General features: G+C 44.5%; 1 protein-coding gene across 3 annotated transcripts in view; it reads right to left on the reverse strand.

The window, feature by feature from the left end:
• Positions 1–27274, reverse strand: part of astn2 (astrotactin 2) — a 1763595-nt gene that overhangs the window by 485944 nt on the left and 1250377 nt on the right. For all 3 annotated transcript variants that reach the window (XM_078226657.1, XM_078226658.1, XM_078226656.1), the window contains 2 exons: positions 21447–21580; positions 12703–12851 (listed from right to left, as the gene is read on the reverse strand). In XM_078226657.1, the coding sequence (XP_078082783.1) occupies positions 12703–12851; positions 21447–21580 (283 nt within the window). The remainder of the gene's footprint in view (positions 1–12702; positions 12852–21446; positions 21581–27274) is intronic.

The following is a 27274-nucleotide window of genomic DNA, read 5'->3' on the forward strand; positions in this document are numbered from 1 at the left end:
ACATCGGGCGGCACGGTGGCACAGTGGCTACGCTGCTGCCTCACAGTGCCAGGATTTTGGGTTTGATTTTCGGCTTTGGTCACTGACTGTGTGGAGGTTAACACAGTAAGAAGTCTCACAACACCAGGTTAAAGTCCAACAGGTTTATTTGGTAGCAAACGCCACTAGCTTTCAGAGCGCTGCTCCTTCGTCAGGTGAGTGGGATGTCTGTTCACAAACAGCAAACAGGGCATATAGAGACACAAACTCAATTTACAGAATAATGATTGGAATGCGAGTCTTTACAGCTAATCAAGTCTTAAAGGTACAGACAATGTGAGTGGAGAGAGCATTAAGCACAGGTTAAAGAGATGTGTGTGGTCTCCAAACAGGACAGTAAGTGAGATTTTGCAAGTCCAGGCAAGTCGTGGGGGTTACAGATAGTGTGACATGACCCCAAGATCCTGGTTGAGGCCGTCCTCATGTGTGCGGAACTTGGCTATCAGTCTCTGCTTAGCAACTCTGCGCTGTCTTGTGTCGTAAAGGCCGCCTTGGAGAACGCTTACCCGAAGATCAGAGGCCAAATGCCCGTGACCGCTGAAGTGTTCCCCAACAGGAAGAGAACAGTCTTGCCTGGTGATTGTCGAGCGGTGTTCATTCATCCGTTGTCGCAGCGTCTGCATGGTTTCCCCAATGTACCATGCCTCGGGACATCCTTTCCTGCAGCGTATGAGGTAGACAACGTTGGCCGAGTTGCAAGAGTATGGACCGTGTACCTGGTGGATGGTGTTCTCATGTGAGATGATGGCATCCTTGTCGATGATCCGGCACGTCTTGAAGAGGTTGCTGTGGCATGGTTGTGTGGTGTCGTGGGCACTGTTCTCCTGAAGACTGGGTAGCTTGCTGCGGACAATGGTCTGTTTGAGGTTGTGCAGTTGTTTGAAGGCAAGAAGTGGGGGTGTGGGGATGGCCTTGGCGAGATGTTTGTCTTCATCAATGACATGTTGAAGGCTCCGGAGGAGATGTCGTAGCTTCTCCGCTCCGGGGAAGTACTGGACGACGAAGGGTACTCTGTCCACCGTGTCCCGTGTTTGTCTTCTGAGGAGGTCGGTGCAGTTTTTCGCTGTGGCGCGTCGGAACTGTCGATCGATGAGTCAAGCGCCATATCCTGTTCTTATGAGGGCATCTTTCAGCGTCTGGAGGTGTCTGTTGCGATCCTCCTCATCTGAGCAGATCCTGTGTATATGGAGGGCTTGTCCGTAGGGGATGGCTTCTTTAACGTGTTTAAGGTGGAAGCTGGAGAAGTGGAGCATCGTGAGGTTATCTGTGGGCTTGCGGTACAGTGAGGTGCTGAGGTGACCGTCCTTAATGGAGATGCGTGTGTCCAAGAATGCAACCGATTCCGGAGAGTAGTCCATAGTGAGTCTGATGGTGGGATGGAACTTATTGATGTCATCATATCGTTGTTTCAGTGATTGTTCACCTTGAGTCCAAAGGAAGAAAATGTCATTGATGTATCTAGTGTATAGCACCGGTTGAAGGTTCTGTGTGGTGAAGAAGTCTTGTTCGAACCTGTGCATGAAGATGTTGGCATATTGAGGTGCAAATTTGGTCCCCATGGCTGTTCCGTGTGTCTGGATGAAGAACTGGTTGTTGAAGGTGAAGACATTGTGGTCCAGGAGGAAGCGGATGAGTTGTAAAATTGCATCTGGAAACTGGCAGTTGTCGGCGTTGAGTACTGAGGCCATTGCAGCAATGCATCATCATTGGGGATGCTGGTGTCGAGTGCCGGGACATCCATTGTGATGAGGAGCGCTCCTGGTTCAACTGCTCCATGTGTGCTGAGTTTCTGTAGGAAGTCCGTAGTGTCGCGACAAAAGCTGGGGGTTCTTTGTACAATGGGTTTCAGGATGCCCTCGACATAGCCGGAGAGGTTCTCGCACAGGGTCCCATTGCCCGATACGATGGGACAGCCGGGTGTGTTTGCCTTGTGTATCTTCGGGAGGCAGTAGAGATCTCCAATGTGGAGAGTACGTGGGATGAGAGCATGGAGGGTGCTCTGAAGGTCCAGATCAAAGGTCTTGATCAGAGTGTTAAGTTGACGGGTGTGTTCTTTGTTCAGATCTGCGGGTAACTGTCTATAGTGTTCCTCGTTGTTCAGTTGTCGGTACACTTCTTTGCAGTAATCCGTTCTGTTCAGTATGACGATGGCCCCTCCTTTGTCTGCTGGTTTGATGACAATGTTGCAGTTGGTCTTGAGAGCGTGGATGGCGTTGCGTTGTGCTTGGGTGATGTACGGGGCTGTCTTGTGAGTGCGGCTGATGAACTTGGTGTTGACGCACCTCCTGATGGCTTGGGCATACATGTCAAGTCGAGGGCAGCGGCTTTCCGGAGGAGTCCAATTCAACTCTTTCCTCTTCTGTTGCACTGCGGATCCCTCTGTCAGCTGTTCCGGTTCATTGGCTGTCTCATTGTGTTCGCTGTTGGCCTCTTGGGGTTTGTGGAAGAACTCCCGCAGCCTCATTCGCCTGATGAATTCCTCTGTGTCTGCTGCGAGACTGATGGGGTCTATTTTGGTGGTGGGCAAAAATTTAGCCCTTGGCTGAGAACCTTGATTTCATCTGGCTAAAGTGTGTAGTCCGACAAGTTGACAATCTACTTCCCTGCAGTGGAACTGTTTTCTACTGTGGTACCAGGGGAGGCTTAGTTGCTGCTGGTGGTGATGTCAAGTTTCCTGTTCTTGGTGTGCATGTAGATGGTGTAGTTCCTTTGTCTCGTCTGCTTGGCAGAGTTTCGCAGCTGGTCTCCGTCCTGAGCGCAAGTTGAGAATATGGATTCTGTCTTGGTTTCCAGGCTGCGGCGTTTGCTGTAGAGCTGGTGTATGAGGTGGTTGAGGAGGGTGAGAGAGGTGCGATGGCAAAGTCTCTCAGTGTCTGTGTTATAGGTTGACCTGAGTGGGTTTGTGATCTGTAGTCCTTTCGGTATCTTGTCTGCTTTCTTGCATCTTTGTAGAAACTTGATGTCTGCATTGATATGCGCGATCTTCTTGGAGATCCTTTCCACTTCGAGCCGGCGGTTTGAGGTGTCGATGGTCGTCATGATGTGGAGATGCCGGCGTTGCGTGGAGGTGGCACATTCTCCACGAGCTGCCAGATGGACGCTGGTTCCTACTTCCCTCAGAATAAAGAAGATCATGGAATTATACTGAAAAAGTGATTTCTTTTAAAGAGTGCTGTCTTGTACTGTGTCTGCGTGGGTTTCCTCTGGGTGCTCCGTTTCCTCCCAAAGTCCAAAGGCTGGTTAGGTGCACTGGCCATGCTAAATTCTTCCTCAGTGTACCTGAATAGGCACCGGAGTGTGGCGACTCGGGAGTTTTCACAGTAACTTCATTGCAGTGTTAATGTAAGCCTACATGTGACTAATAAATAAACTTTTTAAAAAGTCTTTAGACTGTGGGAGGAAACCAGAGCACCCAGAGAAAACACGCGCACACACACAGGGAGAAGGTACAAACTCCACACAGTCACCCGAGGCTGGAATTGAACCTGGTCCCTGCTAACCACCGCGCCACCTGCAGCATGATTCGAATGTGCTAAAAATTGGGATGGTGGTTTTCATATTTTGATAAGCAATGAGCCTTTAATTACAAAACAGGAAAGAAAGCATCTGGGTTTAGATGCTCCTTTCAGATCCGTAAAGTGACTCAAAGCATGTTATAATAGGTTCATTCTGCAACGCACGTACTATTCAGTCAATGCAACATGGTGACACAGTGGTTAGCACTGCTGATGCACAGCACCAGGGACCCGGGTTCAATTCCGGCCTTGGGTGACTGTCTTGTGGAGTTTACACATTCTCCCAGTATCTGCGTGGGTTTCTTCCAGGTGCTCCGGTTTCCTCCCACGCTCCAAAGATGTGCGAGTTAGGTTGACTGGCCGTGCTAAATTGCCCTGAGTGTCATTGGGATTAGCAGTGGAAGTACATGGGGTTCCAGGGAGAGGTCCTGGGTGGGATTGTTGTCGGTGCAGAGTCGATGGGCCAATTGGCCTCTTTCTGTACTGTAGAGATTCTATGATTCGAACAGCAAGGATGTTCACAGCAAAATCCCAGAAATGGCCATTGAGTGTAGCAATTCACAAAGGTTTCCCTGATCACAAGTCCCAAACCGGCAACTTGAGACAGTGCTCTTTTAGCACGACACTGGAGTGTACTGGAACTTGAATCTACAGCAGTCTGACTCAGTGACAACAATATCAACTGAGCCAAGCTGATGTATAAATTGTATGTGCCATAACATAGTAGAGTTAGACCATGATTGTGAGGACCGTTTTTAAAAAGTTTATTTTTGTTGTGAATGACTTTTAAGCATAGTATCAATTGGCAGGAAGGGGCTGCTTTAGTTTTCTTGTGCCGAAAGTGAGCTACCAAACGGATGCTGGTTCCTACTTCTCTCAGAATAAATAAGGTCATGGAATTATACTGCAAAAAGTGACTTCTTTTCAAGAGTGCTGTCTTGTACCATAAAGCCTCTGGAGAGAGAGTATTTTTGTTGAAAAAAGGCTCTACCACACATCTTAAACACCTTCCCGAAGGTCGATGCATACAATAGTGATTTGTTTCATTCCTGGGATCTGATTTTAAACTCTGGCTTGGGCTGGCAAGTGACAAATAACGTTTGTGGCAAACTAGGGTCAAGGAGTGACCATCTTCAACAACAGAAAGTCTAATGACCTCCTCTTTACAATCACTTACACTGTTTAGTGTTACATATTCAACTAATGGCATGATTCCTTTAAGAGCTGTTCACATGATTTGATGGCGATGTCATTGGGGCGTTTCAGAGGCTCTTGGTTTATACTCTGTGAAGGCCAGAACTCCCAGACCACACCATTCTGTGCAATAATGCACAATCTGTTTCCTGCCAGTAGGGGGAGAGGGCAAAGCCTAAACTCGCTGGGGAGCCAGCGGCTGACAGTTGAGTGCGTAATGACACATGCGCAGATCTCTTTGTTCTGTGCAACAGATCAGAGAGATCTGTCAGTCACCTTGCCCCCTTTGGGTATCAGCCACCTCCACCCCCACGATCACTGGCCTCCTGGGCCTATCAACCCCCCACCTTCTTGGATATTGCCCCCCCACCCACCCCCGGTTGATCAATCCCCAATTCTGGTCTATCACTGCCCTGTCAGCTAATCGCCAGCTGAAGAGTGCACAGCTTCTCCCCCTCCTCCCCTTATGCCCCGCCCCATTCATGCTCCAGCCTCTCCCCTTAGGCCTTGCCTCAGGCCCCACCCCTTGGCACTGCCCGGTGCCAGGGGCCTGTGTGTAATGCCTGGGTGCCAGATTGGCACTGACAGGGTGCCAGGCTGGCACTGCTGAGCTGGCACTGCCCAAGAGGCACTGCACCCCAACCTCTGACCTCCCGGAAGTCCTCAATGGCCTATGGTCCTACTGGCGAGGCCATCATGACAGGTCCCCATTGATGGGGACCATACATGATCCTCGTCTGTGAGGGGGCTAAGGCAAGTGAGTCCGGACAATTGCGTCCTGGGCTCAGTAACAATATTTAAATCCACATTTACATGGATTTGAATATTATAGTCAGCCTTGCGCCTTTCCTGGGTATTGGGTCACTGGGTATTGGGTCCAGTAAGATCACAAAAGGCAAGCAATGGGCACAAACCTGATTTTCTGCCTCTGAAGTCCGCCCATCGACTGGCAAGATGAGAAGGTAAGATCGCTCCCTTACCTTCAATCCCCAATTCTGGTCTATCACTGCCCTGTCAGCTAATCGCCAGCTGAAGAGTGCACAGCTTCTCCCCCTCCTCCCCTTATGCCTCGCCCCATTCATGCTCCAGCCCCTCCCCTTAGGCCTTGCCTCAGGCCCCACCCTTATATTTATATTTTGTTTAAAACCCACAACCCCTAACATAGTTAGACATTACATTTAGGACCGCATTATTAATCTCCCGGAGGACACTGCTAATTAGAAAGTCAGCTGAACCAACCATGTACATGTTTTGTTACAAGAGGCTGGAATGACTCACTCACAGATCCTCTCCATCACCTACAAAACACAAATAAGGAATGGACTGAATTACACTTCAGTGGCCTGTGTGGCTGCAACTGCAACAGCACTCAAGAAGCATGACACCAGCCAGGACAATGCAGCACATTTAACTGGCACCTTGTCTACTAGCTTAAACAGGCACAGCTTCCAGGTTGGAGTGCTATGTCTGCAGTGAATATAAACCTCAGGATACACTGCAATAATTTGTCAAGACTTCCGGACAACAGACTGCAAACTCACAAACTCCATTATGTACATGGACAAGACCACTAGGTAAGTGGGAATACCATCATTCTCCAAGTCACCCACCATCTGAATCATAGAATCTCTACAGTGCAGAAGAGGCCATTTGGCCTGTCGAGACTGCACCGGCTCTCTGACAGAGCACCTTACCCAGGCCCTGTCCCCCACCCTATCCCCAACCCCACACATTTCCCATGGCTAACCCATCTAACCCACACCTCTTGGGACAGGAAGGAACAATTTAGCATGGCCAATCCACCTTACGTGCACATCTTTGGATTGTGGGAGGAAACCGGAGGAAACCCACACAGACACGGTGAGAACGTGCAAACTCCACACAGACAGTCACCCAAGGGCGGAATTGAACCCGGGTCCCTGGTGCTGTGAGGCAGCAGTGCTAACCATTGTACCATCATGGATATGTATTGTGTTCTTGCATATGCAGAAGCTGGATCCTCACAACAGCATTGTGGGAGCACCTACATCACACAGTCTACAGCAATTCAAGAAGACTCTTAATCACATCTCACCACGGGCAATTAATACCACCTTGCCAGCAATACCCACACCCCAAAAATGAGTTTTTAAAATTAATCTTGTGATGGGAATGTGGTTGGCACTGGCAAGGCCACCACTGAGTGCCCATCCCGAATTGCGCTTGAACTATTTGAGAGGACAGTTAGGAGTCAATCACATTACCGTGGATCAGCAATCACATTTAGGCCAGATTGGTTAAGGACATGAGTGAGCCAGGTGGGTTATACAACAATCAATGGCAGTTTCATTGTCACCATGACTGAGACCAACTTTCAATTCCAGATTTCATTAATTGAATTTAAATTCTACCAGCTGCCCTGATGGGATCTGAACCCATGCCTCTGGAACATTAGCCTGGGCCTCTGAATTATTATTTAAAACAAATTCAAATACAGCGTAGAATTAGCAGGTGAAATGTTCTCCCGATAAACGCAAAATACTGCGAATGCTGGAATCAGAAACAAAAACAAAAAAATGCTGGAAAATCTCAGCAGGTCTGACAGCATCGGTGGAGAGAAAATAGAGCCAATGTTTTGAGTCTAGATGACCCTTTGTCAGCTCTGACGAAGGGTCATCGAGACTCGAAAAGTTGACTCTACTCTCTCTCCACCGATGCTGTCAGACCTGCTGAGATTTTCCAGCATTTTTCTGTTTTAGAAACATTCTTCTCCCTGTTGTGTTTCTATGTGAATTGAATTTGGCCAGCCTCGGTCTAGTTCCTGTGGCCATGAGTCTGGAAAGACCATAGGAGGACATTTTAACACCCCCTCCATCCTAATGTCAGGTGGATATGTGTTAGGTGGGAAGCAAACATGTCAAAGAATTCTCACACCGGAAGCCAAACCATCTGCTCATTTTCAGTTTTAACAAAGTCAGGGGAGGGAGCAGATGACCAATCCCCTCTGAGTTCCTCATTTCAATAGACTGCGCATCTCAAGCATTTGGTCAGTTCCAACTTTAACATTTACCATCAGGATTTCCTTGGCCTCAAGAAACTTGGAAGCTAAAGGAAAGTGAGGAGTTATTGATGAATTGGGTAAATGTTTTTCCTACATGATTACTGAGCCAAGAGGAGCAGGACTGCCCCCTCATGCAAACACCCCCTCCACACCAACACTCACGCACCCTGGACATTCTCTCTTCCACCTTCTTCCGTCAGGAAAAAGATACAAAAGTCTGAGGTCACGTACCAACCAACTCAAGAACAGCTCCTTTCCTGCTGCCAGCAAACTTTTGAATGGGCCTACCTCGCACCAAGTTGATCTTTCTCTACACCCTAGCTATCATTGTAACACTACATTCTGCACTCTCTCCTTTCCTTACCCATGAACGGTATGCGTTGTCTGTATGGCATGCAACAAATAACACTGTGACAATACGAGTGACAATAATACATGTGACAATAATAAATCAAATCAAATCAAATCAAATCTGTCTCCCCCACAACACCTCCAATCCCTCCACCCCTTAAGAAAACCTATAAACCTTTCCAGTGTTTGGAACAACGCCCCTTCCCCCATCGCAACCCAATGCCCTCTCAATGTCTTCCACAGCCCACATTCTCCTCCCTGTTCTCTTATACCCTCCATAGACCCATTAACAATTGTCATGTATCTGAAGGCAGCATCACAACCCTAGGATAGAAAGTCCTAAACTTGCCTTGCGTATCATCTCAATAATGCAAATGGTCACTTTTCATCCAAAGCCTGCTGTTATGACCTTGATGTTAATCCACCCCAAATAATGGTGGGACATCATCAGTGAGAAGGAAGGGGTTAAAAATTAAATATGGGGAACACATCCCCAACAGGTTGCACATGTGTGTCCCCTCTCTTATTATGGTGGTTGGTAATGTGACATCCACGGATAAAAACTAATCAATAACAGCTCTAATTAATTCACTTAAATTGGAGTGTACCTCCGAATATTCTTTTATAAGGCAAAGGTTATTAAATGAAAGAATAGTGCAATTAGTGATGCAATGTCATTGTATTTCCAAACTGGTTCTCTGAATTGACATGAATATTGTATTTTAATTAATATGATAATTGCAATGCTAAATTGCATTACTTCATTAGTGCTGTAATAGATTACAGTGTTCAGCCTATTCTAACTTTGATGCGGAGATGCCGGCATTGGATTGGGCTGGGCACATCAGAAGTCTCAAAACACCAGTTTAAAGTCCAGCAGGTTTATTTGGAATCATGAGCTTTTGGAGCGCTGCTCCTTCATCAGGTGATGAACCTGGTGTTGTGAGACTTCTTAATGTAACTTTGGAACAGATGGCTATTGCAGGACATCTGCCAGAATGGAAACTTGCAACTGTGGCCATAAAAGCCCGTAAAATTGAACTAAGCGATATTTAGATAGTGTTTCTCTCGAAAAACAATGTTATGCTTTAAGCTGTCAAGTCTACACCGTAAGTACCTCGTTTACACTCTCTATCAACTATAACTGCGAAAAAGAGCATTTGTTGATAATGATTGTATCACAGATTAACAACCTCAAGTACAATGGCTTTATTGCACAATGGACATTGGCATTAAGTGGTAATCTGCCTGTATTCTTCGTACATTTACCAGAATCACTGTTTTTTTCTCAGAGAACGGTGTGTGCTCAATGCGATCTCAGTTTATTGCCAACATGAAGTCAGTACAAGCTCAGTGAAAGGCTTTATTTTAAACGTCAGCAATAAAATTGTGCTGCTGAAGACTGCAAAGCTGATACAGTCATTCAGACCGTGAAACTTGTAAAATAAAATCTGGGCGACTGCTGGACAGCATCTGTAGACAGGTTGAAGAGCTGCAAGATTCTTGTTTTGATCAACTAAAGCAGGAGTGGATTAAGAACAATGTTGTCACTGGGTTGCGAAAATCAACATTCTTTTCTCTTGGACCAGGACTTGAAAGTAATGAGTCTTTGAAACAAAATCTTCCTTCCTACATACATTGGTAGGATGTGGGCATTGCTGGCAGCATTATATTGCCCATCCCTAATTGCCCTTGGTGTTGAGCTGTATCCTTGAACCTCTGCAGTCCAGGTGGTGTAGCTACAGCCACAGTGCTGTTCGGAAGCGAGTTCTATGATTTTGACCCAGCAACAGTGGAGGAATGGTGACATATTTCCTTCTGATAGTGAGTAACTTGGGTGGGGACTTTCAGGTGGTGGTGTTCTCATGTCCTTGTCCTTCAAGATGGTAGAGGTTGTGGGTTTTGAAAGAATCATAGAATCCCTATAGTGCAGAAGGAGGCCATTCAGCCCATCTAGCCTGCACCGACAACAATCCCACCGAGGCCCATCCCTGTAAACCTCTGTATTTACCCTGCTAATCCCCCTGACACTAATGGGCAATTTAGCATGGCCAATCAACCTAACCCACACATCTTTGGACTGTGGGAGGAAACCGGAGCACCTGGAGGAAACCCACACAGACACAGGGAGAATGTACAAACTCCACACAGACAGTGACCCAAGCTGGGAATCGAACCCGGGTCCCTGGCGCTGTGAGGTAGCAGTGCTAACCACTGTGCTACCATGCTGCCCAGGTGCTGTCTCAGGAGCGATGATGAGTTGCTGCAGTGCATTTTGTAGATGGTACGCACTGCTGGCACTGTGCATCAGTACATTACTGGAGGAGGGAGTGAATGTTTGTGGATGGGGTACTAATCAAGCGAGCTGCTTTGTCCTGGGTAGTGTCAAGCCCCTTGAGTTTTGTAACACATCCATTACTGTAAATATTCACTTTCTCCACCACCAGCTCACAGTCGCACAAATGTATCCTATCTGCAAGGTGCAGAAAATGCACCAGAATGTCTTCAACAGCACCTTCCAAATTTTGCCGTCTCTATCATCGAAGAGCATATGTATGGAAGTACGGAAACACCACTCGCTGCATGTTCCCCTCCAAGTTACACACCATCCTGACTCAGAAAATAACTGTCATTCCTTCACTGGATCAAAATCCTGAAATTCCCTCCCTGACAACACTGTGAATGTATCGCCACCACATGGACAGCAGTGGTTCAAGAAGGAAGCTCTCCACCACCTTCTCAAGGCGAATGAGGCATGGGTAATAAATGCTGGCCTTGCCAATTTTGCCCATATTCCAAGAATAATTTTCTTAAAAACTGACCCAGGGAGTGGGAGATTGGTTTTCAAAACTTACCACAGGCGCACAGAGGTTCAAACATCAGACAAATCTACATTGTAAAATTTTCAGTCATATTCTACATACCTGAGGTACAACATGCACCACGTATGACAATCTGAATAAACTCAACAAGCCTCATCCATCACTGAGCTCAGAGGTGGTCAACCGGAATTAACATGTCCAGCTCCCTATCATTTACCCATTTTTTTTCCCTTTCCCATATTTGCATCGACCATGCTTCTGTTTTCCGCTTCGCTGTCTGTTTCATTGTATGTCTATCCCAACATACGCACAGGTCTTGAAAGCCTACCTTTAGGCCTGTGGTTTTAATAGACAATTTTCACTATCAAAGGGCAGAATTTTACCAGCATGTCCGCCCGAGATTTGTACGGTCCCGTCTGAGGCCAATGGAGAATGCCATTCTCCGACCCTCCAGAATCTGGGCGGGCGTGCCAGTAAAATTCCAGCCAAAGTGTATGCCAAGGCAGTTCTGCCTCCATAGAATTTCCTGGCTTTTTAGGAGGAGAAAGCAAGGAAAGCGTACGTGATTGCGAGCACGAGATGAAATCATAATTTTGAAATGAGAGGCAGTACCACAATCTCAGAGCCAATTCTCTGGTTGAATGGGGAAGAGCAAATTGGACTGTTGGCAGGTCCAGACTGCTTCAATGATCAGGCGGCTGGCACTGAAATGGCTGCCCCTTAATGCCAGTCATTGATTCACTGCCTATTTTAACCCAGTAAGAAGTCTAACAACACCAGGTTAAAGTCCAACAGGTTTATTTGGTAGCAAAAGCCACCTTTAATCCAGTCAGTTTAAACTGGAGACTGCAAACCGTAAAAGATAGCAAGAAAAATGACTTATTGATGGACCATTTGAATACAAATGTGAACACAGCACTTGGCTCCATTCTTGAGAAAAAAAAGTGAACCATACTCTTCATCACATTAAAGGAAGATTATAATTCAATAAAAACATAAAATATAAAGTGTCAACAATGAACGTAACATTGTATATTTCCACGGGTTTGAAACAAGTCCTAGCCTCATTTTTCCTGAAGCAGTGATAGTTTATAATGTAGCATTCGCACCCCCTCCCCACCTCCTTGATTTCGGGGCAACCCTTGACATGGCTCAGTTAAAACAAAATGACTTGGCACAGACTCCACCCTATAATCAGAGGAAGAACATTAAGTACAAGTGTTCTCAACATATAATCCAGCCACAAATAAAGTTAATGATTTCACGAAATAACATGGTACGCTTAGGCTGTGCTTTTGACTTGTTGTGGTCAGAGGAGGGGAGTCAAAGGCACCCTACCTCACATGAAACCATGACTATGAATGTTGCTTTTGGATCAAGTCACTACCCAGGCACTGATTTTCACCATTGATGACCTGATGGGCAATGAAAGTCAAGGGTAATCGCATTCCATCCAAAAAAAACAAGTCGTAAAGGAACCATTTTCATGTTCATGATTTAATACCACAGTAAGGTTGCTTTTATAAAATTCATCAAATCCGATGCCGTTACACAGATTATTGTATAGGTATTGTTTGAAATGTACCTGGAAAAAGACTCATTTTATTCTGCTCATCATTTGGCATTTTGTTCTCATAATTAAATTGTATGCAAGCAACGCTGATCAGTAAGGGTCTGGTCAGAGTGTTTTCAAGGAACAATCATGCACAGTGAAAGCTTATTAGAGGAATCAAATCCTTACCTGCATAAAGATTTGGGTCAATAAAATCGTCCAGTTTCTTATAGTGAATGATGTAGTCTGCTATCTTGGTTCCTATCATAGGTTGTGCATCCTGCCATTCCAAGCCGATCATAGTGCTTGATGGTTCCACACTTGTTGAAAGCCTTAACCTTTGTTATAAACAAATTAGAGGCATGTATTACAAGAGGAAAGGACTTTGGGCTGAAAGTTGTATTCCTCGAATGCAAAGCATCAGTTTTCATTTATTTTATAGCAACAGCACTTGGATGGATCTGCTGCTTGGGTGCACAAATTCAGCATTTCATTTGTCATATTTCACATGCCTTTCTCTTCCTTGTATCCTCACTTAGGCTCCTATGCTAAACCACTCTTGGAGTGCAGCTCCAACAACACTCAGGAATCTTGACACCATCCAGGACAAAGCAGCCCACTTGATTTGCGCCCTATCCACAAACATTCACTCCCACCACCACCAACACATTAAGGCAGCAGTGTGTGCCAACTACAAGATGCACAGCAGGAACTCACCAAGGCTCCTTAGACAACATCTCCCAAATCCACAACCACTGCTATCAAGAAGGAGAAGGGCAGCAGACAAATGGGAATACCACCACCTGGAGGTTCCCCACTAAGTCACTCACCATTTTGACTTGGAATTGTATCATCATTCTTTCACTGTCAAACTCCTGGAACTTCCTCCTGAACAACACTGTGGATGTAACTATACCATATGGACTGCAGCAGTTCAAGAAGGCAGCTCACCACCACCTTCACTAGGGCAATTAGAGATGGGCAACAGATGCTGGTCTAACCAGCGATGTCCACATCCCAAGAATTAATTTATTTTTAAAACTATTTTCCAGCGACTATTTTCCTCCACTGGGTTTTCAGAACCCAGCTTTGACATCACCCAGTCTTATCTTCTCTCTGATCTCCAATAACCTTGGTAGGTCCTAAGGTTTCTCAGTCTACAATACATAATAAAAAAGGATTTCATTTAAATGCAAAATAATTCCAGTTTGAAAAATGTATACCATGGTGGTACATGTACAACTTCCCAAAAGTCCCAGCAGGGTACGCAACTACTTTGTTACACATTCCCCAAAAGATATAGGCATGCAGATCATGTCTAGACACTTGCTTTTAGCATATCACTGGCTGATAATGTGCAGCTTCTCAGGGAAGAAATCTTCGTCAATTTTGCAATGTAACTGAAACATGAATTACCTCGGGCCAAATTGACAAATGCTCCAGTCTATTGAGTTAAAACAAAATGTAATCAAACGACAAAAAGAGAGCAACCTAAATGTACAGACACATATCAGCAAAACAAAATCTGAGTCTATAGACATGTTAAAGTTAAAAATAACACAGTACTTAACAATTCAATCACTTCTCTATAAGATATGGTAAATATCTTGCAACTACATGCAGTCTCTGTTTACAAAACCATGCTTCCTGTTATCAGATCTGTGTTATATCTTTATGCCAATTTTGTTTGTTTAGAGAGAGTTGGTCAATCTAGTAAGAAGTCTCACAGGTTAAAGTCCAACAGGTTCATTTGGAATCACGAGCTTTCGGGACGCTGCTCCTTCATCACCTGAAGAAGGAGCAGTGCTCCGAAAGCTTGTGATTCCAAATAAACCTATTGGACTTTAACCTGGTGTTGTGAGACTTCTTACTCTGCCCACCCCAGTCCGATGCCAGCATTTCCACATCTTGGTCAATATAGTACAGGGTTCTTTCTGAATGTAGGATCAAGATTGTTTTTTAAAATTCAATCACAGGATGTAGGCATCACTGGTTAGGCTAGCATTTATTTCTCATCCCTAGTTAGCCCATGATAGCACAATACTTAAGCCACTCAGGTAAATAGGGTAGTGAAGAAGGCACACGGGACACTTGCCTTTATCAGTCATGGCATGGAGTATTAGAGCAAGAAGGTAATGTTGGAACTGTAACAGAACCCTGGCCAGGCCACAGCTGGAGTACTGTGTGCTATTCTGGTCACCTCGCTATAGGAAGGATGTGACCGCACTAGAGGGGGCACACCAGAATATTGCCTGGCATGGAGCATTTAAGCTATAAGGAGAGATTGGATAGACTTGGATTGTTTTCTTTAGAGCTGAGAAGGCTGTGGGGGACATGAGGTGTGTAAGATTATGAGGGGTTCGGACAAGGTGACTAGGAAGCAGTTATTCCCCTTGGTTCAAGGCTCAATCACGAGGGGGCATAGTTTTAGGGTGAGGGGCAGGAGATTCAGAGGGGATTTGAGAAAAAGAAATTTCACTCAGGGGAGGGGTGGGAATTTGGAATGCACTGATTGTGGAGGCTGGAAACCTTACAACTTTCAGAAGTATTTGGACGAGCACTTGAAATATCATAACATTCAAAATATGGGGCAAGTGCTGGAAAATGGGATTAGCGCAACTTTACCGGTAGTTGTTGTCGGTGCAGACTCGATGGACCGCAGGGCATTTTCTGCGCTGTACAACTATGACTCTATTTAGCACACTGATTCTATGTAGGCTCTCTTTCGAACAATCTAGTCAATCGCACTCCCCAACTCTATTCCTGTATTTCCCTCAACCGCCCATCCAATTTTTCTTTGGAATCATCGATCATCTCTGGATCCACCATTCCCTTGGCAGAGAGTTCCAGCTGGGTCATCACCACTCACTAAAGTTCCACCATTCAATGACATCTCAGATGATCTACAACTTTTCCATATGCCCACCTTCGACTCATGTTCCTCAATATCTGTGGTTAATCAAAATCCATCAAACTCAACATTAAACTTAACAATTGTTCTAGGGTCAATTGACAATTGTGGAAGAGAATTCCAAACATCTACTATCCTTTGTGTTGATACCTTTGGATAACTCCTTCATGATCCAGTGTGTCAAGCAAGTCACAAGAAGTAATCTTAATCTGGTATTTGTTATTGTTCTAGAAGATGCACACAGTAAGAAGGCTCACAACACCAGGTTAAAGTCCAACAGGTTTATTTGGAATCATGAGCTTTCAGAGCGCTGTTCCTTCACCGGGTGAGTGGTGATGCTGAGTGGTTCAGCACTCATCTGATGAAGGAGCAGCACTCCGAAAGCTCATGATTCCAAATAACTCTGCTGGATTTTAACCTGGTGATGTGAGACTTACTGTGCCCACCCCAGTCCAATGCCAGCATCTCCACATCATGGCTAGAAGATGTACAAGAAGTGGAGGTCATAGCCCTCCTGGGGATCATCTCCACAGGATAACAATGTACAAGATGATCTGGAACTCAGAAATATCCAAGCCCCTGAGCCTGGTTACTTTAAAAAGATTTAATACTAAAGCTGTGACATTTTCAAAACCAAGAAACTCAGACTAAACAAACATGACCCTGGAGTAAGAAATGAATTAACTGCGAATTAAAGAGCAAAAATAGTCTGTTCAAATCCTGCAAGGAAAAGGAATAGAAGGGGCTTCACAAGAGTTCCAAAAGAAACACATTAAACATGAAAACAGAGGCCCAGAAGAGGCAATAAACACCCACCTATCATGAATGAATTAGAAAAAATAATTGTGAGGCACTGACCACTAATTGGTACAAAGGAATTAATCGATGTTGTGGGCTAACCACTAGATTGCAAGCAGGCTATCATGACGCCCATATTAAAAAAGGGTCACTTGTTTACTGTCATTCCGAGTAAAATAATGGAATTAGTTATCAAGAGTCAACAGGAATATTTGTACACTGGTAAACTCATTTAAGGATGCCAGCAAGGATATCCAAGAGCCTGCTTTGACAAGCTCCCTTGCCTTCTTTCAGGAAGTGGACTGTGGCAAATCCGATGAAGTGGTCTACCACAAAATTTGATAAAGCTCAGATCAAGAAAAACATTTGATGCAACTCAAAGCAGAGAAAATGAAACCCTGTTAATGGAGAGGAAAGAATGAATGGCCTAGATCTTTCATCACTGGATTTTCCCTGAATTGATGCTGCCACACATTACTTGCCGGGACTTCTAAACCTGCCTTTACCAGAAATGCGGAGCACAACATTCTTCAGGGACCTTATTTAAAATGCAGTAGAGCTGAGGGAAGATAAGACACACTCTTTATTTTGTACAGCACTAGAAGCCATATGGTAAGAGCGGCATGATGGCACAGTGGTTAGCATTGCTGCCTCACAGCACCAGGGACCCAGGTTCAATTCCCGGCTTGGATCACTGTATGTGTGGAGTCTGCACGTTCTCCCCGTGTCTGCATGGGTTTCCTCCAGGTGCTCCGACTTCCTCCCACAATCCAAAGATGTGCGAGTTAGGTTGATTGGCCATGCTAAATTGCCCCTTCGTGTCAGAGGGACTAGCAAGGTAAATGGGGTTGCGGGGATAGAACCTAGGTGGGATTGTGGTTGGTGCAGACTCGATGGGCCAAATGGCCTTCTACTGCACTGTAGGGACTCTATGGATTCCAAGTTTAAAAGTCCAGTTTGAATGTTGGTGATTGGGTGAATGTTAACAAATGGGTGAGTGGATAATGACTGAGTGGGTAGGGTGTGTGAATGGGTGAGGTAGTGGATAGCGAGTGTGACGATGTGGCAGGTGGATGATGTGGCAGCTGGTGATGTGGTAGAGCAGTAGTTGGATATTGTGTCAATGGCCAGTGGTTATGGTGATGGGTGTGAAGTGGTAGCTGGGTACGGTGGCAGGTGAGGGGGATAGCAGATGGGTGAAGTGGCAGGTGGGTGAGGTAGCAAGTGGGTATGAGGCAGGTGGGTAGGTGGCAGATGGGTATCAGGAAGTATTCAGGTGCAGCAAGTGATTAGGGAAGCAAATGGAATGTTATTTATTCCAAGGTGAATGGAATATAAAAGTCAGGATGTTTTGCAGCTGTTGTACAAAGCATTGGTGAGACCATATCTGGAGTACTGTGTACAGTTTTGGTCCCCTTACTTAGAAAAGGATATAAAAACATGAAAAGTAGTTCAGAGAATGTTCATTGGACACCTTATGAGGAAAGATCAACATTCTAAGCCTGTATCCATTGGAGTTTAGAAAATGGAGAGGTGATCTTATTGAAGCATATACAATCCTGACATGTGGATGCTGAAAGGATGTTTCCATTGTGGGGAAGACTAGAACCAGGGGATTCAGTTTAAAAATAAGGGATCTCCTAATTAAGAAAGAGATGAGAGTATTTTTTTCTCTGTCAGAGGGCCGTGAATCTTTGGAACTCTCTTCCCCAGAGAGCAGTGGAGGCTGGGTCATTGAATATTTTTAAGGCAGGAGAAGATAGATTCTTGATTAATATGGGAGTCAAAGATTCATGGGGACAGATGGATGATGGAGACGAGACCACAATCAGAGCAGTCTTGAACTTCTTGAATGGCAGAGCAGATTTGAGGGGCTGAATGGCCTACTCCTGTTTCTAATTTGCATTAAATTGTCTTTGAACGCACTCTAGAATGATGCTGACATAAAGGAAGAGAAGAACAAAGGTGTCCCCTGGTGTTGGGGATTGGGGAGCATGAATGATGAGTTAAAGGCTGAAGAGACTTTCAGAAGATGATTCAGAGGTGATTTTAAAGATTCAAGGTTGCTAAGTCTTGGTCGGAAGGAAATAAACCTCCACGGCTACAGGGGAGTTGAACTGACTGGATTGCTCTGGGGAGTGCCAGAGTAGGCTGGAGGGGCCAAATGGTCTCCTTCTGTGTCATAAATAAACCTCTGTCTTTGTAAGTTTGATAATGGCATAGAAAACTTTAACTTTTTCTATTCATGCGTGGGACATGGGTGTCACTGGCTGTCCAGCATTCATTGCCCATCCCTTGTTGTCCTTGGAGTGCAGTTGAGAGCCAACCACATTCCTGGAGCTCTGGAGTCACATGTAGGTCAGACTAGGTAAGTACAGCAGACTTCCTTCCCTAAAGAATATTAACAAACCAGATGGGTTTTTCTGACAATGGTTTCATGGTCACCAATAGACTCTTAATTCCAGGTATTTTTTATTGAACTCAAATTCCACCATCTGCCGTGATGGGATTCGAACCCGGGTTCCCAGAACATCAGCTGAGTTTCTGGGTTAATCGTCTAGCGATAATACCACTAGGCCATCACCTCCCCTGCAACATACTTCAATTTATACTGTGGTAGAAAATGACAGAATACAGGCTAAAAATAGTAAAAGGTCATCTTAGGAGGGTAACCATGATGCTTTCTTGCAGACAAGGGGCGGGATTTTCCACATTTCACGCCATTGGTCACTGGCAGGATCTTCTAGTCCTGCTGTTGTCAACAGGATTTCCTGTTGAATGCACCCCTCCCCGACTGAGGCCGGGGAGGGGGGGTGGGGGGTGGAGGGGGGGGGGGGGGTTGTTGTGTGTGCTGTTGGCGGGACCAGAAGATCCCGCTGGCATGAATGGCCAGAAATTTCCACCCAAGGAATCAACCTGAATTTCTACAATATCTGCATTATAGAGGTTCAGAATATCATAAAGTATCCAGGGCTTGAAGAAAATACTATCAGCATTGGAGCATTTATTACAATGAGACACATAAAAAGAAAACATGTAATAATTATCATTTGGCCTCTGTATCATAGAGCTTTAACAACAGTGGGTTTGTATTTATATAGGGCCTTTAACCTAATAAACCACTTGAAGGTGCTTTACAGGAGTATTATACAGCAAAGTTTGACATCATGCCACTTCAGGCAATAATTAGCGCAGATAGTTAAAAGCTTGGTAAGGAGGTGGGTTTTAAGAAGCATATTAAAGGAGAGAAAATAGGTGGAATGACTTCAGCGAGGCTCATGAAGTTGGCCTCCCTGATTGAGGCCATAATTGCCTCCCCAATCAGGGAGCCTCACCTGTCTATAAATATGGGAATGTCAGGTCGACTGGCACTCTGGATTCTGACTGCATACCTGCAGCACTCTGGGAGTGGAATAAAGTTTGTAAATAAAGGGAATCTGGTGAAGAGACACTGGCCTTGGAGGAGTTGTTTCAATAGGTGGAGAGGCAATGTGGCTTAGGGGAGGGCAAACCATAAGTTAGGACCTTGGCAACTGATGGCTAGGCCACCAATGGTGGAGCCCTGTTAAAACTGAGGTGCTCAAAAGGCCAAAAGTAGGCGAGTGTCGATACCTTGGAGGGCTGTGGGGCTGAAGAAGATAGAAATTCCCTGGTCCCAGGAGCCCTGTATATATTTTTTCTCTTGAGATGTTAATCCAATTCTCTCATGAAAGCCATGATTGAACCTGTCTTTCAGGCATCCCGGACTGTATACACTCACTATGTTAAAATGGCTTTCCTTTATGCTGCTTTTGCCAATCAGTTAGTCATAAAGCTTTACAGCACAAATGAGGCCCTTCAGCCCACCGTGCCTGTGCTGGCCATCAGGTACCTATCTATTCTAATCCCATTTTACTGCACTTGGTCCCTATCCTTGTATGCTACAGTGTTTCAATTGCTCATCTAAATGCTTCTGAAATGTAGTGAGAGTTTCTGTCTTTACCACTCTTTAAGGCAGCGAGTTCCAGATTCCCACCACCCTCTGAGTGAAATCCTCAAATCCCCTCTCAATCCCCTGCCCTTTACCTTAAATCTATTCCTCCTGGATATTGACCCCTCTATCAAGAGGAAAGGTTCCTTCCTGTCTTCTGTGTCTATGTCCCTCATAATTTTGTACACCTCGATCAGGTCCCCCTATTAGTAATTATGCTTTCAGGAAAGATGTGCAGGTTAGGTGGATTGGCCATGGTAAATTGCCCCTCAGTGTCCAAAGATGTGTACGTTAGTGGATTAGCAGGGTAAATGTGAGGGGTTACAGGGATAAGGTGGCGGGGGGGGGGGGGGGGGGGGGGATTGGACCTGAGTACGATACTCTGTTTGAGAGTCAATGCAGACTTGATGGGACGAATGGCCTCCTTCTGCACTGTGGGGATTCTATTCTATGAAAGCCTAGCCAGCCTTTCTTCATAGCTGAAATGCTCCAGGCCAGACAACATCTTTGTGAATTTCCTCTGCACCCTTTCTAATGTAAGGACTCACGCAGCAGAGTTTGAAAGGCCTTAAGCTTACGGAGGCTAGAATGTGGGAAGCTAGCCAGGACAACATTGGAATGACCAGGTCTCCAGGGAACGAAGGCACCAATGAGGGTTCCAGCAGTGGATGAGCTGAGACATGGGGGAGGAAGTGTCGCCGACGTTACGGAGGTGGAAATAGGCTGTCTCAGTGATGGAATGTTGCTGAAAGTTCACCTCAGAGTCAAACATGACACCCAGGTTGCAGGCAGTCTCAGACAGTTGTCAGGGAAGGAGCTGGAGTCAGGAACTAAGCAATGGAATTAAGAACAGAATCTGACGACAATGGCTTTGGTCTTCCCAATATTTAATTGAAGGAAATTTCTACTCATCAGTAATGGAAGGTCAAAAACAAATTTTGATTTAAGATTAAATAAATAAAAGTGCCCTTCCCTGCTAACTCCTCAACTGGCAGTCACGCTGAAGAACAAAGAATGAACTAAGTAAGGTATTATAAATCAAAGAACATCGCTAAAAATACCAGGCTTTACATCATAAAATGTTACACTTGATCCTGCTGACTCATTTGTGCTCCAATGTTTTGCTATGACTGTGCCAAAGAGGCTCAGACTGCGGTGGTATCTTATGGAACTTTAGAGCCACTAGGATTTGCAACATCAGGGATCTGTAAAACCTTATTCAAAGGTGATTACAAATGCGATTAGGATACGTACACAGGCTGAGGTAACGAGCTGCAGCTTGGGAGTCCATCTTCATCAAATGCAGTCAAGTCACATCTGCACCAGTCATCAATGACATCACCCTTCCCTAAGCACCAATAGGAGCTCATTAGTGCAGTCTTGAAGGTCTGCAAAACAATTACGACAGGTGGGTGGCAAAAAAGCATTAAACCTCAAACTCAGCAAGTGAGTCAGTCTCATTTCCTGCCGTGTAACATCATGGCTTAAAAAAAAGGCAACATAGGTTACAAAATTCACATCTGATCCAAGCCAGGAATCAGTGGACCATCTCACATCATACGTATCTCAAAGTCACAATTAACATTGAAGTTAAACAGCACTCATCTTTAAAATTGGTAACATCCCATTTTCTCTCTTTGCCCTCCCCTGTTCCTTGATTAATCCACATCTTTACAGTTAGGGAAAAAAAAACATTGCATGACAACAGGCAATCTAGGAGAATAAAAAACACAGTTCATTCAAATGAATTGGTGTCACGTTACCTCAGAATTAAGGAACACATGCTGACTTAATTATTTGAGCATTTACTTTTGGGTAAACAGAAAAAAAATAAAGGGGAAAGAAATTATAGCAAACCAACCCTGCACATATTTCAACATGCAAAAAACGGGATGTTGGGGTTTGTGAAGGCAGATGTTACTTAGTGGTTGGCTGCATTTTTAAGTAACATTTGGAAATAGGTCGTCTGTAACTCTTTTTGCCCTGACCAATCTAAGTAGCGCTTCCAATAGCAATCTGGTTCTCTACACCCTAGCTATGACTGTAACACTACATTCTGCACTTTCTCGTTTCCTTCTCTATGAAAGGTATACTTTGTCTGTCTAGCACGTAAGAAGCAATACTTTTCACTGTATGTTAATACGTGTGACAATAATAAATCAAATCAAATCAAATGGTTTTAATGAAATCACTTTGTTGAGATGATAGGATTAAAAAGCCGTTTCTCTGAATAATCCTGGCTTAAGCAACTTTCAGTGTAATGCTATTTGTTGTCTCATACAGTGATGACGATACAAAGGACAAAATGGTGTGCATCTGAAACAGCTACACTTGTCGACAACTAATGCTCAACCATGCATGCTTTATTTCTCTACATCTCTTCATTTTCAAACGGTTTTAAGTGTAATTATTGCTCCAGTGCGTTGAAAGTTATTCCAAATATTCTGGAATATTCAAGCAAAGGTGATTTTCCTACATTTACTTTCCAATCAATGCCAGTGAGTGAGGATGGTGGAAACTGTACCATCCATGATGGCACAGTGGTTAGCACTGCTGCCTCACAGCAGCAGGTACCCGGGTTTGATTCCCAGATTGGGTCACTGAGTGGAGTTTGTACGTTCTCCCCGTGTCTACATGGGTTTCCTCCGGGTGCTCTGGTTTCCTCCCACAGCCCGAAAGACGTACTGGTTTGGTGCAATGGCCATGCTAAATTCTCCCTCAGTGTACCCGAACAGGTGCCGGAGTGTGGCGACCAGGGGGTTTTCACAGTAACTTTATTGCAGTGTTAATGTAAGCCTACTTGTGACACGAATAAATAAAATCTGTAATGAGCACAAAGGGCCCCTTCGACCACAACATGGATAGATTCAGAAAGAGTTCCAAAGAAAGGGCATTGTTATACTACAAGCACCACTAAAATTGGCAGATGGTTGACATCCAAATGCTAGTTGCATGTTTGTGTAAGCACAAAGCTGAAGGAGCAATTGACTCTCCTTTTTAATGCCGCTGACCAGTTTGAAAAGTCACTGCATAGTTCTTTGTATCGTTTTGAGAGAAATTTTAAGTTCCACATGAAGTTCGCAGTGGTATTTGATTTGATTTGATTTATTATTGTCACATGTACTGGGATACAGTGAAGAGTATTGTTTCTTGCACACTTTACAGGCAAAACATACCGTTCATGAAGTTCAAAGGGGAAAAGGAAAAGGGTAGGGTGCAGAATATGATGTTGCAGTTACAGGTAGGGTGAAGAGAAAGATCCGCTTACTATATGATAGGACCATTCAAAAGTCTGATGACAGCAGGGAAGAAACTGTTCTTGAGTCGGTTGGTATGTGTTTTCAGATTTTGGGATGTGTGTAACCCACGACAATGAGATTACCTCTTTGGACTTTTCAACTGTCTTTGAACTGAATAACATTTGAATAATGTTACACAGTTGACGTGACTGCTTTGTATCAATAACAGTGGTGGGGTATAACTGGAGTACCAGACTGATGGAGGAAGAGAGCAGTAACATATTCCACAACACAATTCCTCACCAGTGTGGTGAGTTTACCTGAAAACATTTAATAAGAATACGAGTATGTGTTCACCTTTTTAATAAAACCTTTGTTTAGAATTGAGTAAGAATTAGGATTTGCCTAAGATATAAGATCTGCCAGAAAAGCTAAATCTACCAGCAGAAAGTGGAGGTGTCAGGGATGGCGGGAGGATTGAAGGGCAAAGTAATGGGTTGTTTGAAGACAAATAATGTTTAATTATGGCTATTTGACTCAATGCCAAATGTTGTTTGATAGAAGTGACTTGGGGTGATTTCACCACATGAAAGGCACTATGTCAATGCAATTGCTATTATTGGTTCGAAGATTCAAAATATGAACGTGGTAAATTGAAAAAAATCATAAAGCTAATTGTATATTTTTTTGTTGAAGCTGCATGGAATCCATATTACCCACTCAGTGGATTATTATTTACTAGTGTCACAAGTAGGCTGACATTAACACTGCAATGAAGTTACTGTGAAAATCCCCTCGTCGCCTGGTTCACTAATGTCCTTTAGGGAAGGAAATCTGCTGTCCTTATCCGATCTGGTCTCCTTGTGACTCCAGAGCCACAGCAATGCGGTTGACTCTCAACTGCTCTCGGGCAACTAGAGATGGGCAACAAATGCTGGCCCAGCCAGTGACAAACCACGTCCCACGAATGAATTTTAAAAAAATTGCCACACTCCAGTGCCTGTTCAGGTACACTGAGGGAGAATTTAGCATGGCCAATGCACCAAACCAGCACGTCTTTTGGATTGTTTGAGGAAACCACATCAGCAGCGATTTTCTCCATCTCCCTAGCTTGTTGGACCTGTAAAAATGGCGGGCAGGACCCGGGTCCCAGTTTCCAGCAGGTCCAGCTTTTGCCAACAGGGTGAAGAGGGTGGGACTGTGAGTCACACAGGAGGGAAAGCCAAACTCAGCAAGGCCATATGAACTCAGTGCTGTGTTCAAACAAACCCCATTTTTACTCTTGCAAGGGCCTTAACCCGCAGCATGGAAGTAACAAATCGACAGAGATGTACACACTCCTGAAGGGCGGATATGGTCTGTTTAAATGTCAAGATGTGAATTTTTTAAATACCCCAGTCTTTAAAAATTAAAATTAAAAAGCTGCAACCGTCGCTGAGTGGCAGAAAACATCTGCTGATGTAGTTTCAATGGAGCTCTATGTTGATACTTCCCCAAGGGTCATTAATCACAGAATCACAGAAACCCTATAGTGCAGAAGGAGGCCATTCAGCCCATCAAGTCTGCACCGACAACAATCCCACCTTGGCCCTAACCCCATTACCCCACATATTTACCCCGCTAATCCCCTCTAATCTATGCATCCTGAGACACTAAGGGGCAATTTAGCATGGTCAATGCACCTAACCCACACATCTTTGGACTTAATACATTATGATGAACGTTCACACATACCGCACATACACACACACTCCACACACAAACCCCCATGTGCACACACATGCCCCCACACATACATACCCCACATGTGCGCACACACACACACTTACATACATGCACACCCCCCCCGCCCCCCCCACACACACACACACGCTTGCAGACACCCGACACACAGGCGTTAAACTAAAAAGTAGGACCTCAAAGGTAGCAATCTCAGGGTTGCTACCAGTGTCATGTAATAGTCAAAATAGGAATGTCTGGATAGCTAAGATGAATACGTGGCTTGAGGGATGGTGCAAGAGGGAGGGATTCAAATTCCTGGCACAGTGGAACTGGTTCTGAGGGAGGTGGGACCAGTACAAATTGGACTGCACCTTGGCAGGACTGGAACCAATGTCCTGGGAGAGTGTTTGCTAGTGCTTTTGGAAGGGTTTAAACTAATGTGGCAGGAGGATGGGAACCGATGCAGGAAGTTAGAGGGGAGTAAAGTGGGGACAGAAACTAAAGGCAGTAAGAGGAAAAATGAAAGGCAGAGAAACCAAAGTTAAAAATCAAAAAGGGTCATAATACAGAGTATAGAGACTATGGAGAACTCAGTGAATGGGTCCAGTAAGGCTAAGAGAACTAAAACCACAGGGAGAGTGTACAAAACATGACCGGACAGATGATCTTAGAAAGCAGAGCAGTGAGCAAGGGAAGTCTAGATTAAATTGCATTTATTTCAATGTAAGAGGCCTGAGGGGCAAGGCAGATGAACTCACGACATAGGTGGGACTGGGATATTATAGCTATTACTGAAATATGGCTAAGGGAGGGTCAGGACTGAATATTCCAGGGTACAGATACTATAGGAAAGATAGAATAGGAGATAAGCGAGGAGGGGGCGGACCATGTGTGATAAGACAACTAAAAACCTAGAATAAGAACAAAAGAGTATGGTATGTACATCGAGCAAAGTGCAAGACAAAAATCAGGACCCGAGAGATTGCCTGTGTTTTTTTAATGGAGGGGATTTGAGGCCAAGAAAGAGATGGAGAATCCCATCCAAAAGCAACTCTTTTTCTTTAAGATGCCACCTAGCCAGTTATGTGCTTCCCATCTTTTATCTAAAATTTTTAGTACTTGCATTTTCTTTTACCTCTGCCATACAAATACAAATGTCCCCAGCTTCTACACTCAACTGATCGGTAAATTTTCTCATCTCCTGCACTTCGACAAAGTACTTGCGACACGTCAGACTCGAACATATGTCTCAATGATAAAATTTAACAGGCACTGATTCTAAGCAACTCGAAGTCATTCAGCATTCTGTTACATGATTAAATGTTATTAATTTTTTTGAATAGGCAAAATTGACTTATCACGGAACATGTTTTTCATTTTAATTTAGATTTTTAAAAAAAATTATAGCTGTTCTCTCCGGAACTGCCATTTTCATCCTATGTCCCAAGTTTAAGGAGGTCCCATGAGCACTAATGTCTCAGAATGCAAGCATCCAATGACTGTCTACACTTCCCTGCCTCGGAAAAGCAGCCAGCATAATCAAGGACCCCGCGCACCCCAGACATACTCTCTTCCACCTTCTTCCATCGGGAAAAAGATACAAAAGTCTGAGGTCGCGTACCAACCGACTCAAGAACAACTCAAGAACTTCCCTGCTGCTGTCAGACTTTTGAATGGACTTAACTTGCATTAAGTTGATCTTTCTCTGCACCCTAGCTATGACTGTAACACTACATTCTGCACTCTTTCCTTCTCTATGTACGGTATGTTTTGTCTGTATAGCTCGCAAGAAACAATACTTTTTACTGAAAACTAATACATGTGACAACAATAAATCAAATCAAATTAAATATTTCCTATTATGGTTAACTATGCTCAGTGCTCTCTCCCTCAGCCATCACTCAGCTGAACGAGAAAATGATGCTCTGCAGTTTATCTATCTTCAATGACAGGACTGTGGAGGTCATTTTTCTTTTTGGATTCCAATTTTCCAGTGCTGCAGGAGGCATTTTTCATCTTCTAGATTCTCCAAAGGTACATCTCTAATTATTTAGACCAGTTTTCTCAGCAATTGTTAAGACATTCCTTTGAAAAGAATGAGTAGTCAGGAGGCTGGCAGCA

Source organism: Mustelus asterias, chromosome 13 (assembly GCF_964213995.1).
Source record: "Mustelus asterias chromosome 13, sMusAst1.hap1.1, whole genome shotgun sequence".
Lineage (NCBI taxonomy): Eukaryota > Metazoa > Chordata > Chondrichthyes > Carcharhiniformes > Triakidae > Mustelus > Mustelus asterias.